This window comes from Myotis nattereri (assembly GCF_964212035.1).
Source record: "Myotis nattereri genome assembly, chromosome: 3".
In the NCBI taxonomy this organism is placed as follows: Eukaryota; Metazoa; Chordata; class Mammalia; order Chiroptera; family Vespertilionidae; genus Myotis; species Myotis nattereri.
Genome location: NC_138077.1, coordinates 118,014,700 through 118,029,718, shown reverse-complemented (window position 1 = coordinate 118,029,718; position 15,019 = coordinate 118,014,700). Strand labels below are relative to the sequence as shown.

The 15,019-nt window shown below is 42.0% G+C and overlaps 1 protein-coding gene across 1 annotated transcript in view; it reads left to right on the top strand.

Annotated features, from left to right (window-relative positions):
• Nucleotides 1-9,320, top strand: part of ST6GAL2 (ST6 beta-galactoside alpha-2,6-sialyltransferase 2) — a gene marked incomplete at its 5' end in the record, with an annotated part of 333,761 nt that extends 324,441 nt beyond the window's left edge. Inside the window, one exon of the mRNA XM_081086198.1 lies at nucleotides 8,846-9,320. Within this exon, the coding sequence (XP_080942324.1) occupies nucleotides 8,846-9,168 (323 nt within the window). The 3' untranslated portion in view covers nucleotides 9,169-9,320. The remainder of the gene's footprint in view (nucleotides 1-8,845) is intronic.
• Between the last annotated feature and the right edge of the window lie 5,699 nt (nucleotides 9,321-15,019).

Below are 15,019 nucleotides of genomic sequence, written 5' to 3'. Positions count from 1 at the left end.
TTCCAGACTGCGAGAGGGCACAGGCCAGGATGAGGGACCCCTCCCCTCAGTGCACCAGGCTTCAAATAAATAAATAAATAAATAAATAAATAAATAAATAAACCAGAAACAAACACATAGAACACAGAGAACAAGCTGATGACTGCCAGATAGAAGGGGGTTAGGGGACAGTTGAAATGATCAAAGGGATTAAGAAGTACAAAGATTCTCTCCTTGACCAAGCCCTACTCAATTGCCTCTGAACCTTCTCTTTACTAGGCTCTGACTTTTGAACCTCTGTGCTCATCTCTGCATTGTACAATTTTAGCAAGAATCTTGCTAAGTAAGTTTAACCAGAATTCCCCATCCTTGGTCATCCTGGATACCTAATTGGGTTTGCTATGCTCCACCATGCCCAGGGGATGGCTGATCACTCTGGCCTGCCTTCAGCAAGAATCCTGTGAGGTCAGCTTACCAGAATCTCCCCTGCCCCCTGATGTTTCTTCTTATTATTTATCCATCCACTGACACCCCCCCCCATCTTGCTCCTTGCCTATAAATCCCCATTTTCTCTTGTATTTGAAGTCTGGCCCAACCTGTTTGCCCTACTGCATAACCCTGTTTCAGTGGTCCTTACACCTTTGGTGAAGGTCCTGAATAAATTCTGCCTTACCACTTTTAAAAAGTGTCATGAATAATTTTTTCTTCAATAATATGTGTCTTTGCAAGGCATTAATAATTTAACATACATTACACTCTGTGACTATTTGAACTTGGTCCCTCCATCTTATTTTGTATTTCTATTTATCATGCTTTCTTGATTTTTAATTTCTTTTTCCTAAATTCCTAGATAGGTTTAGTTTTATTTGTCTATTTTTTTGTCCTTCTATTGGCTTGGGAGATTTTCATGTCATTGCTATTGAGCTGAATGCCTGTTAATCTGATCCATTTTTACTTCCATCACTACTCACATGGCCTGCAGGTTGCATGCCATGTTCAGGGGAGGGGCCCCTGTGGGGCTTGACTAGCCACTGCCTGCCCAGCCCACTCCCAGTCCCAGAACCTGATAACTCAGAGTCCAGTTTCTCCATCAATTCAAATCTTTGTGGTTTTCCTCAAAGGAAAACAATTCTGCTAATTGACTCTTTGTGATTCTCCATCAATGAAATAAATTTATTCTCATTTTTATGTTTCATCTGTCATTGCAAAGGGAATTTTGAGAGAGTGGTAGACAGAGGTATTATAGTCAACTTAAAAGTCCAAATTATTCCTGTTTCAATCTGTTGGTTTTCTGGTTCACTTTGTTTGTTTGGTTTCCTGTCGGCCTGTCCTCTTCCTCTTCTCCCCTCTTAGGGGAGGAACGCCAGGTCTCAGCCAGGATTATGAGGACACTTTGGAGGGGCGGGAGAAGGATGGATAACCTGAGCTGCTTCTTTCCCCTTAATGTATGAGCGATGGGAATGCAGGGAATGCCAGAGAACAGCCTAGTTTAACCCAATGTAGAACACAAATAAGCCAATTAAAGAAGGATCCAGGTTAAGAGAGTGGGTAAAACATATCCATTCAATCACACACATCCTTGTTTAATACAAAAACAAAAATATTTAAGATACAAAAAAATATTTTAAAAATAAAGTCACAATGACAGGGAAGACAGGTCAGGAGGTAATAGCAGCAAAACATTAGGTCAAGTGGTTACCAACTTAAGTGATCCAGGAAGCTAAACAGCAAAGCTAGTGGGAATAAAAAGCAGAAAGATCAGAATCCTTCTTAGATGGGATCGAGATGTACACATCAAAGGCATGAGGCAGGGATCAGCAGTTGGCAGGAAAGGCCCAGAGCCCAGGCCCTTACCCAAGATGAGTAAGGAGGGTGGGAGGAGGGGGGGGGGGGCATGGGGAGCAAGGTGCTCAGTGTTGAGCCCTGAGCCAGCAGGGAGCAGAGTAGAGTGTCCATGTGGACCTGAGGATTGTGACAATAGAAAGAGCAAAAGTGTGAAGAACCAAGCCTGAATTCATGCTTTTCATAAATGCACTCAGAGCTAGCCCAGTCACAGCAGTCGTCATGATGGTAGGGTGACAGAGGACACAGGGCTGGATGCCAAATAGACAAGGTGGGCAGGGAGCTCTAGGGTAAGCTCAAGTGGCTTATCACTGTGTAAAACCAGCCAGAAACCACAACCCTCAATATGTAAATCTCTGGGGCTGAGTCTCTCCAGGGTAATAAGCAGCACACAGTCCTGCCTTCTCCCTTTCACTCCTGGAAGTCAAAAATGCCTGCAGTCTTCAGACCCTCTTGGAAACAACCCTTTCCTGTGTGAGACTGGCACCTTGGGTCAAGTGTAAGGCACATGCATTTGCACAAGGTTGGGCAAAGGACTTTGCTCCTCTCAGGATGTCTTTCCTCAGAGACAACACAACTCCAATGCAGGAAGAAAGCAGTGATTTCTCAAGGAACCTCCTCTCTCCCTCTTGGCTGACGGGCCCGGGGACTGAGGACAGATGTCAGTTTGTGGCACTCCAGCCAGAAGGCCAGCAATTGATCAGGTTCCAAGCACCACTGGATGTGGGTTTAAGAATTTCCTCCTCACCTTGTGGAATATCACCTCATATCAAGCACAGATACCAGAACATCATGAGCCTACGGAGTCAAGCTAAAGTACAATTGCCTACCTAGGTTGCTACCATGATTGATAAGCTGGAAAGAAGCTGAACCACAGACTTCAAAATGGACTATCAGATACACATATTCCAGAGCCAGGTAAGACAGCGTTGATGTACTGAGGAAAGGCAGTGTTTCTTGGATTTAATGTACAAGAGTGACGGGAATAGAAAACTGGGGGAGCTATCCAACAGACTCATCAGTGAAGCTGCTTGTCATTTGGCCCCCAGAAAAGTTAGATTCTTAGAATAAATTCTAAACTGCTCATGGGGTGGAGAAGTGAGGGGAGAGAATATATATGAGAGCATCTTATTTATATACATTTGAGCACACGCATCTACTCATTTCTAACCTCAAGATTCTCTAAGGCAGTGGTCGGCAAACCCATTAGTCAACAGAGCCAAATATCAACAGTACAATGATTGAAATTTCTTTTGAGAGCCAAATTTTTTAAACTTAAACTATATAGGTAGGTACATTGTTATTAACTTAGTTAGGGTACTCCTAAGGCTTAGGAAGAGCCACATTCAAGAGGCCAAAGAGCCGCATGTGGCTCGCGAGCCACAGTTTGCTGACCACGGGTCTAAGGAGTTTCTTGTTCCTTCCCCTGCCCTAGCATTTTCTGCCTGCTATGCAGACTGCTTCTATTGGGGGATTTTACTCTCAGGGTCAGTTAAATACATGAGCTCCAATTTCAAATCCCAGCTCTGTCACTCACTGGAATGAGCAGATTACTTATACTCTCTGCATTCAAGTTTCTTCATCTACAAAATAGTAGATATATTAACTTCTACTACCTAGATTTAGGGGGATAATTAAATGTGCCGATCCATGTGTAATGTAAGTGCTAGATAAATGTCAGCTATTGTGACTGGTATTACGTGTATCTCTGAAGAAGAGAGCACACTCTCTATCCTCTCTAGGATCCATGGTGACTATGTCCCAGTCAACTCTGTTGCACAGTTAATTTCCACTTGCCACTTCCTCTCTTCTCTCTACCTCCAACTTGATTCATTTCTTTCCTCATCTCCTGATTTTGCTTTTGAAGGTAATCAGCAAAGTGCCCAGTGAAAATCAAGGTAACCTATCCCCAATCTTCAGAAGTACAGTTATAATTTTTCTTGTAAAACTTACTCTTTCAGTGGTCAGTATCAGTCTTTGGCCTTTTCTAATTCATCAGCTCTAATCTATTATTGATTTTCAGTTATTTGTTGTATGTTGTTGTTGTTTTCATTAAGTCTTCAAATATTGGTTCAAGTGAAGATTCTGGACTGGGCCTTCCAAACACAAGACAAATAAAACATCAAACAGCTTACAATCCAGTAGGATAGGAAGCATCTGATAGCAAGTAAAAGCAATTAGGTGTTCCAGGCCCAATGACCTGCATCTGCACTTTGCAAATTTAGGTCACCTGCCATGAGTAAGAGAAAAGGTATCTCTTGAGTTGAGTCTTAGAAAAAAAATTAGTTGTTCATAAGCTAACCCAGGTGAACAAAGGTGTTTCCAAGCAGAGGGAGTGTTGTGTAAAAGCTGGAGGCCATAGAACTGTAAGGAGTTGAGGATGGTGGAAGCAATGTATGCTGATGTGGGGATGGTAGGTTAAGAGAGAAAAAAAGATAGCAACAAGTAAAGATAGACTCAAAATGATGTCTTCAGCATCTTTGATGGGGTTACCATGGAAACACTAAGTTGTTCCATGGTTCCCTGGCAGCTTCAAAGACAGCATGCAACTGGTTTAGCTCAATGAGATGTGGTGGATACCCCTCTGAGCTTTCTACTTGTCCTATGACAATAGATGATCAAGCAAGTAAAGTCTACTTTTGTACTCTATTGATCTTTGTGTTATTGTTTTTTTTCCACATCATATATAGCTTCATTCCAACATACGTTTCAAAGTAAGAGGTAGGCCTTGGTTTAATGTACATTAGTCTACCTTTTTGAAACAATATTGTGGCCAATGAGAGGTTGAAATATGAAGACATTCTTTAATTATTATTAGTTAAGAGAAGCTAAAGAATTCCATAATTGCATTGAATAAGGTCTATCATTTGCAAAAGTTCCCAACCCCAGGAGAAGGTATAAAGAATTGTGATTTTTAAAATTTGTTTTCTTTGTAATGTCATTCAATCTAATTCCCCCCTGCTCCCTCCCCGCCCCCAAAAAATGAATGGATAAAACAGTAGTCCAGATGCGGACTACTGCAAAATAAAGGAACCATCAGGCCATACACTTAAACATATGGTCTCCTAGGATTTTAGATGTCATCTAAGAAAACAAACATTCCTGGTCAGAGCTTCACCTGCTTGAAAGGGAGTCACTTGTCAGCAGCTGACCCAGGACCCTGTGAGCCTTGGGTTAGGATGGTATTTAAACAGGACACAATGGAGAGCTGTGACTGTGCTGGACGTCTGCCCAGGGACAGAAGTGGAAATCGAACTTGAGCAAAATCCAGATTTCCTTCTCTGTTGTCTGTGTCTGTAGTCCCTGCATCTGTGAAGCTGAGTCTGAAGCCATACTCTGACATCCTGCAAAGACCAAGATCAAGTCTGTAAACAAACCTGAGAATTGATTGCACGTTTTATCTGAAAAACAAGAAGGGTGAGAATTTGTCCTCGTGATAGCTTCAGAAACTTACTATGGAGCAAACCATAAATTCCGAACAGAGATGTATGTTCTCAGTCATCAGGAGTCTGCATAGGAGTCTGTGTAGGAGGGAAGCTAAGGGGATTCTTTGTTTTACACTTTCAGCCATGGTACCAGGCTGGAGATCAAACTAAGTATTTATTTTTTTTCAACTAATTTTTCTGTCTCTGTCTAATTAACTTGCTTTTTTGTTTCTTGTGTGTGCTTTCATTCATTAGATATCAAGGACAAATCATTTTGTTCCCAGGTTAGGTACATAGGAGATCAAATTGTTCCAGGAGAGACTAGATGATGACAACATTTTAAGATTTCCAAGTCAAAGTAACTTAGTTGGGGAAAGAAGCTTTCTGCCCTTATGGGGCAGGTTTTTGTAAAGGTGGGAGTGAGGCAGAATCACTGTGGTACACTTTCGGCCAAGGGACCACGCTGGAAATCAAACGTAAGTACATTTTTGCTTATTTGTGAGGTTATTATATGGTGCAAGTTGTATTATTTGTGCAAGTTTGTGACATGTTAGTTAAACGAACCATTCCTGGTGAAGAACAAGTAAACAGCAGAAAGTAGCCACCTTTTCAAGCTGAGCAAACAGACATGCTTTTGAGTTTGTGAGGAGAATGGGAAAAACATAGCCGGATAATTCTCTGAACTAACCTTTCAGAAGGTTTTGATGAGGGAATGTGAGAGCCCTCACTGGCTCACTTTCAGCCCGGAGATCACGCTGGAGGTCAAACAGATGTGTGCCTTGCTGGTTGGTCCTTCTTCTTATAGGGTTTTGTAATTTGGAGAGTTTTATGTTTGAGATATGAGTTGAGATCAATTCTAAAACAAATGGGATTCTTCTGAAAATCAGTTCATCTCATGGAAAAGCAAAGCGCTAGTTCATTGATGTGGCATCTAAGTTGCCAGATTCTCTCTGTCAGTGTAATGAGGTTAACAGCAAAAGGAGGGGAAAGTAAGCTAATACTGTTAAAGTTTAAAACTATTTTGCCAAAGGACATGTCTGGACATAAAACGTAGGTAATTTTTGTTCACTGTCTTCTGAAATTTGGGTCTAAATGCCAGTATTGACTTTTAGAAGCTTGAATATGAGTTTTGTGGATCTGGGTAAATAAGGGTATTTCAAGTTAAACTCAGCTCCAAAAACGGATTTGCAGATAAAAAGATTAACTTAATCTAAATCAAATTACTCAAATGGGGGAAAAAATAATGTAGATGAAAAGAAAAGCCTTGTAGTTTTAAAGAGCAAAAGTGAATTAATATTTATTGAACTTTGCCAAATAGTCTATCAATTTTTGGTTTTTATGTATGACACAGAGAAGTAAAGAAATGTATTTCTTAGTTATTTTTCTATTCTCTCCGGCAAATATTTGATAAGATAACAATAAAGTCAACAAGGCGTGCTGGTGATTGATAGGAAATTAGAGAAGTACGTATCTGCCACGTACAAGATGAAGCTCAGAGTCAGTAGCAATGTCATCTTTAGCCTGAAATGAGGAATAAACTCAATATTCAGAAAGTCTACAAGATTCTATATCTTCACAGATATCTCCTTTTTTAAAATCTAATTTCTATATTAAATTAAACTTGAAATGATCTCTTATCATAAATGTGAAATGATGGTTATCCCCAAAAGCTAATTATTTCAATATCTGATTATCAAATAACACTTTTGATGTATTATTTCAAGTCAGAAAGTTCAATTCCAAGAAAAGAAATATATATAACTTACAGGGTAAAATTCCCAACAGCAAAAATGTAACTTAAAAAATATTTTAACTTAAGGCTATCTGGACTCTCAGGTTTTGCTCAATTAACTTTTATTGAGTTCACATTAAGTAACATTAAGATATAGTAACATTAAAAATAAGATAAATTTGTGACATTTTATTTTTCAAAAAATTAATAGCTTGGGTAATATTATATTTCAGTTGTATAAAATACTTAATATATAAATGTCATTAATAAAAACAATATAAATATATTTTTCAATACCTTCATTCTGTGACAGAAAATTTTTAATCTGAGTATTTTAATTTCATACCCTCTAAAGTAGTCCTGTAGTTCCTTGAGTTGTTTATTTCAGCTGACTGCAATAGTGATATTTAAGAACCTATTCTTGCCAAGCTGACGTGACTCAATGGTTGAGCATCAGGAGGTCACAGTTCAATTCCCAGTCAGGGCACATACCTGGGTTTTGGTCTCAATCCCTAGTGTGGGGCATGTGGGCGTGCAGGGGGCAGCCGATCAATGATTCTCTCTCATCATTGATGTTTCTCTCTCTCTCTCTCTCTCTCTCTCTCTCTCTCTCTCTCTCTTCCTCTCTGAAATCATTATATATATGTATATACATATATATATATACATATATATATATATGAAACTATTCTTGGTCTACAGCAATTTAACAGGACTATTTCAGGGCTATTTTAAAACTCAAAATTATTTAAAACTATTTAAGAATTGTAAATTATTTTATGGCCTTTGAAAAACTCTTTTAATGAGTTTTAAATGCCATTTAAAACTAATAAGATATCTTGCAAGATTTTCCATATCAAATATGTTAATTATTTAATATGTTAATGCAAGATGAAAAGTTAAAGCTACCAAGGATTCACCCAGATAGGAGTATCTTCATAGAATATTTCCCCTCCTTTCTTTCTAGAATTCAGATTATTTTGCTGCCAAGGTTATTTTATAAATTCTCTTAAATATTAGCAATGAAGTTTAAGAGAGAAGAAAATATCCAAACATAAGAAGTTCAGTATCTAGCACTGAACTGCTTGGTTAACATGAAGGTTAGCTTTATAAACACCTGTTCACTTATCGGAGTTCTCCCAGCAAAGCATTCTGCTGCGTGAACTCTTGCTCCCTACTCGGGGGCTTGAATGCCCACAGAGGGGGCGGTCCAGGACGCCCCTGGCAGCTGCTCACAGCCTGAGTGAAGCTAACCAGCTCTCCTAGGGCCTAGGCAGGTGGCCAAAGCGACCGTTGACCTTTCTGGCCGGGCTCAACACTGACCGCCCATGTGGTGACAGCCGCAGGCCAGGGCCCGGGTCTCCTCCGAGGCTCGTGTGAGGACGGGAAGCTGCTGGCTGAGCACAGAGGGCCAAGGGCTGACCCCACGCTGCGCAGACGGAGCTGAGGCCCTCTGCAGGGTGGTGGGCAGGGTCAGCCTGATGTCGCTGCGCGGCGCTGGGAGGGGCCTGAGCAAATGACCTCCGTGTAAAGGTCCTCGGGTCTGAGTTCTGCGGGGCCAGGTGACGCGGCCTTTGTTTCTTGGCCTGAAGCTCCAGTCAGTTATGCAGGCTGCTGGGAGCACAGTTGAAGGAGAGAAAGGCGAGGTCAGAAAAGCATTAAAAAGTTTCAAAATGGCTACAAAGGGTTCAAACAACCATTTCTTAAGGGGCTGGGGAAGCTAGGACATGGGAGGTATGCTTCTCGGCCTCGTCACTGCAGCGGGTCCGCCCGCTTGCCCCTCGGACTCGGGGTCACCCACAACAAGGCAGCCAAGTGGGGAGCGTCCTTGTTACTTCAACACCATGCCCTGTGCTTCCTTCCTCAGGGGCTGTGGCTAAGCCCTCCGTCTTCATCTTCCCACCGTCCTCGGAGCAGCTCAAGACCGGCAGTGCCTCTGTGGTGTGCTTGCTGAGCGGCTTCTACCCCCGGGCCGTCAGTGTCAGGTGGACGGTGGACGGTGTTGTCCACACCGAGGGCATCCAGACCAGTGCCCCCGAGCTGGACGGCAAGGACAGCACCTACAGCCTCAGCAGCACCTTGACGCTGTCCGGTTCCGAGTACGCACGCCATGCTGTCTACGCCTGCGAGGTCACCCACCAGGCCCTGCCTGCTGCCCTGGTCAAGAGCTTCAGTTCCACAGAGTGTTAGAGAGGGGCCCGCGGGTCCTTCACGCTCTCCTCAGGCCCTTCCCACAGGAGACCCCCTACTGCGGTACTAGCCCGCTTCCCACCTCACCCCTGCCCCCTCTTTGGCTTTAATCAGGCTACTCGGAGGGGAGGAATAATAAAGTCATTCTTTGCACCTGTGATTTCTCTCGCTTTCCTAATTTGATGAGTGGTATACATTGTTTTCCCAATTACTCAGTTTATCGTCTAAGGAACTAAATATTGGGTTCCTAAAAATACATCATCATTTGTAAAACTCATTGTTCTCTGTTCTATGCCTCCCAACTGTTCTCTACAAAACACTCCTCCATGAACCCAGGAGCCCATTTTCACACCCATTCCCCTAGTCCGTGGTGGGAGAGGCTTGCTTCCGTGTATTCCCCTCCTCAAGAGGCCTTCAGAGTCCCTTAAAGAGTGACAGGTCTAGTCACATATCCTTTGATCCAGTTGAACCTACCCTGAGAATTAACCAAAAGTAAATTTTTCAAAAGAAGGAAACAGCTATAATTATCATTACACTGTGAGGTTAAACACGTTCATTGAAATGTTGGGCAGGTCTTCTGACACCAATTGCTGTTCATATTCTATAACCCAGCAATCCCACTCCTTGAGTACTGTATCCCTGTCCAAAAAAAAACACTCATGCAAGAGTTTTCAGAGCCACCTCATTTATAAAAACCAAAAAAAACTGGAAAGAATCCAAATGTCCACCAACAGTAGCATAAGTCATTAAGCTAGTATGTCTCCACAATGGGACACCAGTCAATAAGGAGAATTAATAAGCTGCAACTATAACCACCAACATAGATGAATCTCATAAACATGACAATAAGCACAAGAAAGCAAATACAAAAGATATGTCCTGTATATTTTCATCTATATAAAGTTCAAAACCCAGTGAACATAAAATTAGTATTTGGATAGGGCTTACTTTTGGTTGGGAGAGGGGTGACATAGTGCCTAGGAGGAGACAAGAAAGGGCTTCTGGGGTTTTGGTAATGTAATGCGTCCTGCATTGTAAAACTTTATTGAGCTGTACAGTTACAATCTGTGCATATATATATATATATATATATATATATATATGACTTTCAAATAAATTTATATCAAGAAACATCTTATACCCAATTTACAGACAAGGGAGGCTAAAGTCAAGACCACACAGCTGGTAAATGGTGGGCCCAGGATCAAATCCCTACCTATGTAACTCTGCTCCCTTGAGACCTATACAATTCTGCCTTCCAGTGTTTAAGTTGCTGCACAGAAAACAGGGTCAAACATCCAACTTCCTGGAGTCTCTCCGCCACCTGGCAAACTAGGAGCATGCATATATGGGAAGGAATGGAACAGACCTTCAGCAAGGGGACAAAGAGTAGAGTTAACCTGGTCCACACATTGGTATCTCATGTATGAAAGGCTATGTTATGTATCTGGGAAGTAGAAGGGGAAGGGGGAGCTTATATAAAACTAATTTTGACTCTCCTCCCTCTTTTCCACTTGGGAACCCCACTCTTCCCCTCTCATCTACTAATCCATCCAAAAAACATTTACTGAGCACCTTTCTCAGCCTATACACTAAAGGTGGTACAAAAACAACTGATACTGTGTCCTTTCCCTCAACAAATTTATAGTTTTTTCTACTTTTTTTTTCTCTCTCTTGTCAGTACTGGAGCATTGAAAAGGGCAGTCATGAAAGAACTGACTAGGGAAACAACATTGACATTTTACTTCCTGAGAATATTCATTATTATCAGATCTTTGAAACTTTGGAGGTCTGAGTAGAGTTCAGAAAGACTCAACAATTGAGGGCACTTCTGATCAGGCTATGAGAACAAAGCAAGACCCAATCATAAAGCAAAGCTGGAAGTCAGACATATCATTACCCAAAGAAATAAAGACAGGTTGTGGGTTGAATTGTGTCCGTCAAAAAGATATGCTGAAGTCTCAACTTCCAGTAGCTATTGATGTGACCCTGGTCTTTAGAGATCTGATCAAGTTAAGATAAGGTCAGAGTGAAAGGCTGGTGATGATGCTGTTGAAACTGGATTACTCACACACTGATGGTGGGAATGTGAAATGGTACAGCCACTCTGGAAAATAGTCAGTTTCAGAGAAAATTAAACAAAATACACCTACCATGTGGCCAGCAATTGCATTCCCTGGCATTTATCCCCAGGAAATAAAAAAGTATGTCCACACAAAAATCTGTACATAATTGTGGGCAGCAGCTTTATGTGTAATAGCCCAAATAATCATGTGCCTAAACAAACTGACACCTTCATACCACAGAATACTATCCTATATAATAAAGGCCTAATATGCAAATTGTCCCCTTGGGTGGGAGGTCGACCACTTGCTATGATGTGCACTGATCACCAGGGGGTGGCGCAGAACATGGCAGGCGTTGGCGATGCTGTGCTGGCAGCAGGCGGTAGTGAAGGCGCTGCTGGCCCCAATGGGCCCTAACAAGAGCAGGACCATGGCGGGGTGGTGTAGCAGGTGAGTGGGCGGGCACCAGACAGGGGCCCTGATCAATCGCACCAGTGCCACCTGGCTCTCAGGTGCTGAGGGAGCTGAGCAGGGGGCCAGTCCCCAATCAATCGTCCTGTAGATGGTGACCAGCAGTGGCAGTGGGGGGGGGGGGCAGCGAGCAGGTGGCACTAGGCCAAGGGTGGTATGAGCAGGCGCCCCAATCGCCCCACTGGTCACCCCACAGATGGCGACCAGCAGCGACAGGGGGAGAGGGGGGCCAGGGTAAATGGGTGGTGCCAGGCTAAGGTGGGGTGCCAGGCAGGGCTGCGGGGCTATGAGGCTGGGGGCTCGAGCTGGGGCTATGAGGCTGGGGGCACAAGCTAGGGCCCGATCTCCACAGGCCACAAGGGATGCCACCCATGCACAATTTTGTGCACCAGGCCTCTAGTGCAGCAATAAAAAGAAACAAAGTGTTGATGCACATAACAATTAGATGATTATGAAGTGCACTATACTGAGGAGGGAAAGCCAATCCCAACGGGTCACATACTATATTATTTTTATATAACACTTTTGAAATGACAAATTTATAGAGATGGATAGATAACAGATTACTGGTGGCCAGGGGTTAGGAATGTGACTGAAAGGAGTATCACAAAGGAGACCTTGGTGGTAATGGAATAATGCTGTTTCTCCATTGCAGTGGTGGTTATAGACATGTAGACATGTAATAAAATGGCATAATTTAATCACACATTGTACCCATTTCAAGTTGCTGTTTTTGATCTTGTGCTATAATTATGTAAGGAGGAAGAAACAGCAGCAAAGAAGCAAAGGATTAACAGAGAATAAGAAATGAAAGAGGAAGAGGAAAGAGGAAGTGTAGACAAATGTTTATGTGTTGTCTTTTTACACTGTGCCTTGTTCCTTGGCAATTACAAGACCTAATTCTTCAACTATGTCCCCCAACCTAACAACTCTTTAGTTCTTTCTTGAAACTTCAGACCTGGTGAGCTCCTGTGCATGTCAGGCCTTTTCATCTTTCTATAGAAGGTGCCACTTGGTCTGGGTATCTGTCCTTGGGGGCGGAGGGGAGCTTGTTATAAAAGTTAACAAGGTGTGACCTAACATTTTACTGAACTAAATTGGTGATCAGAGTGGCCACTTGAAGACCTAAGGTTTAATCTCAAAGACACAGACCAGGGCCTCTGTGCCCTCTCCCCACTGGGTGAGCATAGGTGAGCTATTAACATGAGATTGGGGAGGTACAGTGGACAAATTATTGAGCTGTTTTCCTGAGAAAATACGCTCAGAAGTCACAATAGCAAGTGACTTGACTTTTGTGCCTCAGTTTTTTCATCTGAAAGGGAGGGGTCTTACTTGTAAGATGGTTGTGAGGATTAAATGAAATAATTCATGTAAAGTGTAAGTACCCAGTCTAGCATATATTGAGGGAAGTACAAATGTTAGACATCATGATAATGGAAGGCGTAGCTCTATTTTGCTATTGTTAGAGTGCCTTCAAGGGGCTCCTTGAACTTATTCTTCAGTCAAATTCTTTCAGCTTCAAAATGTTTAAATCTCGCATTAACTCACATATGTTCTGGACCTGTGCTATTCAATACAGCATCCATATAGGTCTTGAGATGAGTCTAGCTCATATTGAGATGTACTATAACTGTAAAAACATATCAGATTTTGAAAATTTAGTACAAGTATGTATAAGATTTCTCACCAATAATTTTTATGTTGATTTCATGTTGAGATGGTAATACTTCAGATATATTGAGTTAAGTCTAATTTCTGTACGAATCTCCTGTGTGAAAGAGAAAACTGGCAGAGAGACCTTTGCTTCAGGTTCTCCCTCTACTAAGAGGCTGAGCTTGTGTGTCTTGACAGTTCGCTGTCAATTCCTTTTTAACTCTCTGGGAGCCCTAGTTAGGAGCCTATTACAATTATTCAAAAAAGAAATGAAGCTGCTTTGAAAGTAGGACTGAAAAAAATGCTGACCATGTGGATGTGGATGAAGAGAGAGAAGACAAGGGTGAACCAGAGTTTCAACCTGAGGAATTAGAAGGATAGTGTTTCTTAAATGAGATGAAGAAGCTTACAGAGATTCAGGTTGGGGAGAAAAGACCAAGCACTCAATTTTGATCCATCTGGAATTAATGTTTTATATAGTATGAGGTGTAGGGGTTCATATTCACTTTTTTCCCATATGAATATCCAGTTGTTCCATCACCATCTATTTAAAAATACTTTCCTTTTTTAAAAAATATATTGTTGTTGTTTTTTATTTCAGAGAGGAAGGGAGAGGGCGAGACAGAAACATCAATGTTGAGAGAAAACCATTGATCAGCTGCCTCCTGCATGAGCCCACAAATGGGACATGGCCAGGAATCGAACTGTATCTTTCTGGTTCATAGGTCGATGCTCAACCATGGAGCCACACCAGTTAGACTAAAAATACTTTCCTTCTCCATGTTGGATTTCTATTTCTACATTCACTATTCTATTCAATGATCGTCCATCCTTACACTTATAGATGCAGCCTTGATTGCTGAAGCCTGTGTTGGATATGCTAAGTCTAAGATGCCCAGTAGACAACCAAGAAGAGATGTCAGGCAGACAACTGGGTAGAAGGGCCTGGAATTTGCAAGAGAGAGGTCAGTGCTAGAAACATAAATGTGCTGTCATCATCATACAGATGATGCTAAAAAATTACCACACTGCAAGAGGTAGCTAGTGAGTGAGCATGGACAAAGAAATCCCATTGCTGAGAGGCTGATGAGGTGAGGAGGAGCCAGAAAAGAAGATCAAAGAGGATTGATCAGAGAGGGAAAATCAGAAGAGTGGCATTGTCCTATAACCCAAAGAAAAACTGTACAAGGAGAAGAAACTGATCAGCTGCCAATTATGTCAATTGGAATGAAAGTGGAACAGTACATTTAGTGATGTGAGATCATTGGTAAACTAGATTTCAGCAGTTTCTATAGATGGGAGGGGCAAAAGTCTGATCAGAATGAGTGGAAAGAAAATGAGAGGAAAAAATTGGAGAGAGTGTGCATGGAAAGAGTTGGAAAAAGAAAGTAGAGAGTGAAGCAGCATCTAAAAGGAGAAGAGAAATGACAGCATTTTTTAATGTTAATGAAAATGATGCATTGGAGAGGGAAATCTGGTGCTGCAGGGAAGAGAAGAGAATGTTGCTGGCGCAGTGTTCATGAGCAGGTGAGATGAGGCAGATGAGGCATAGTTTCAGGTGTTACCTTAGCTAGGAACACAGATGGGTGATCACCCAGGAAGAGAGGAAAAGGGAGTTTCCACAGACACTGATGCAGAGAGGTGTACAGGTGTGCTGGGAA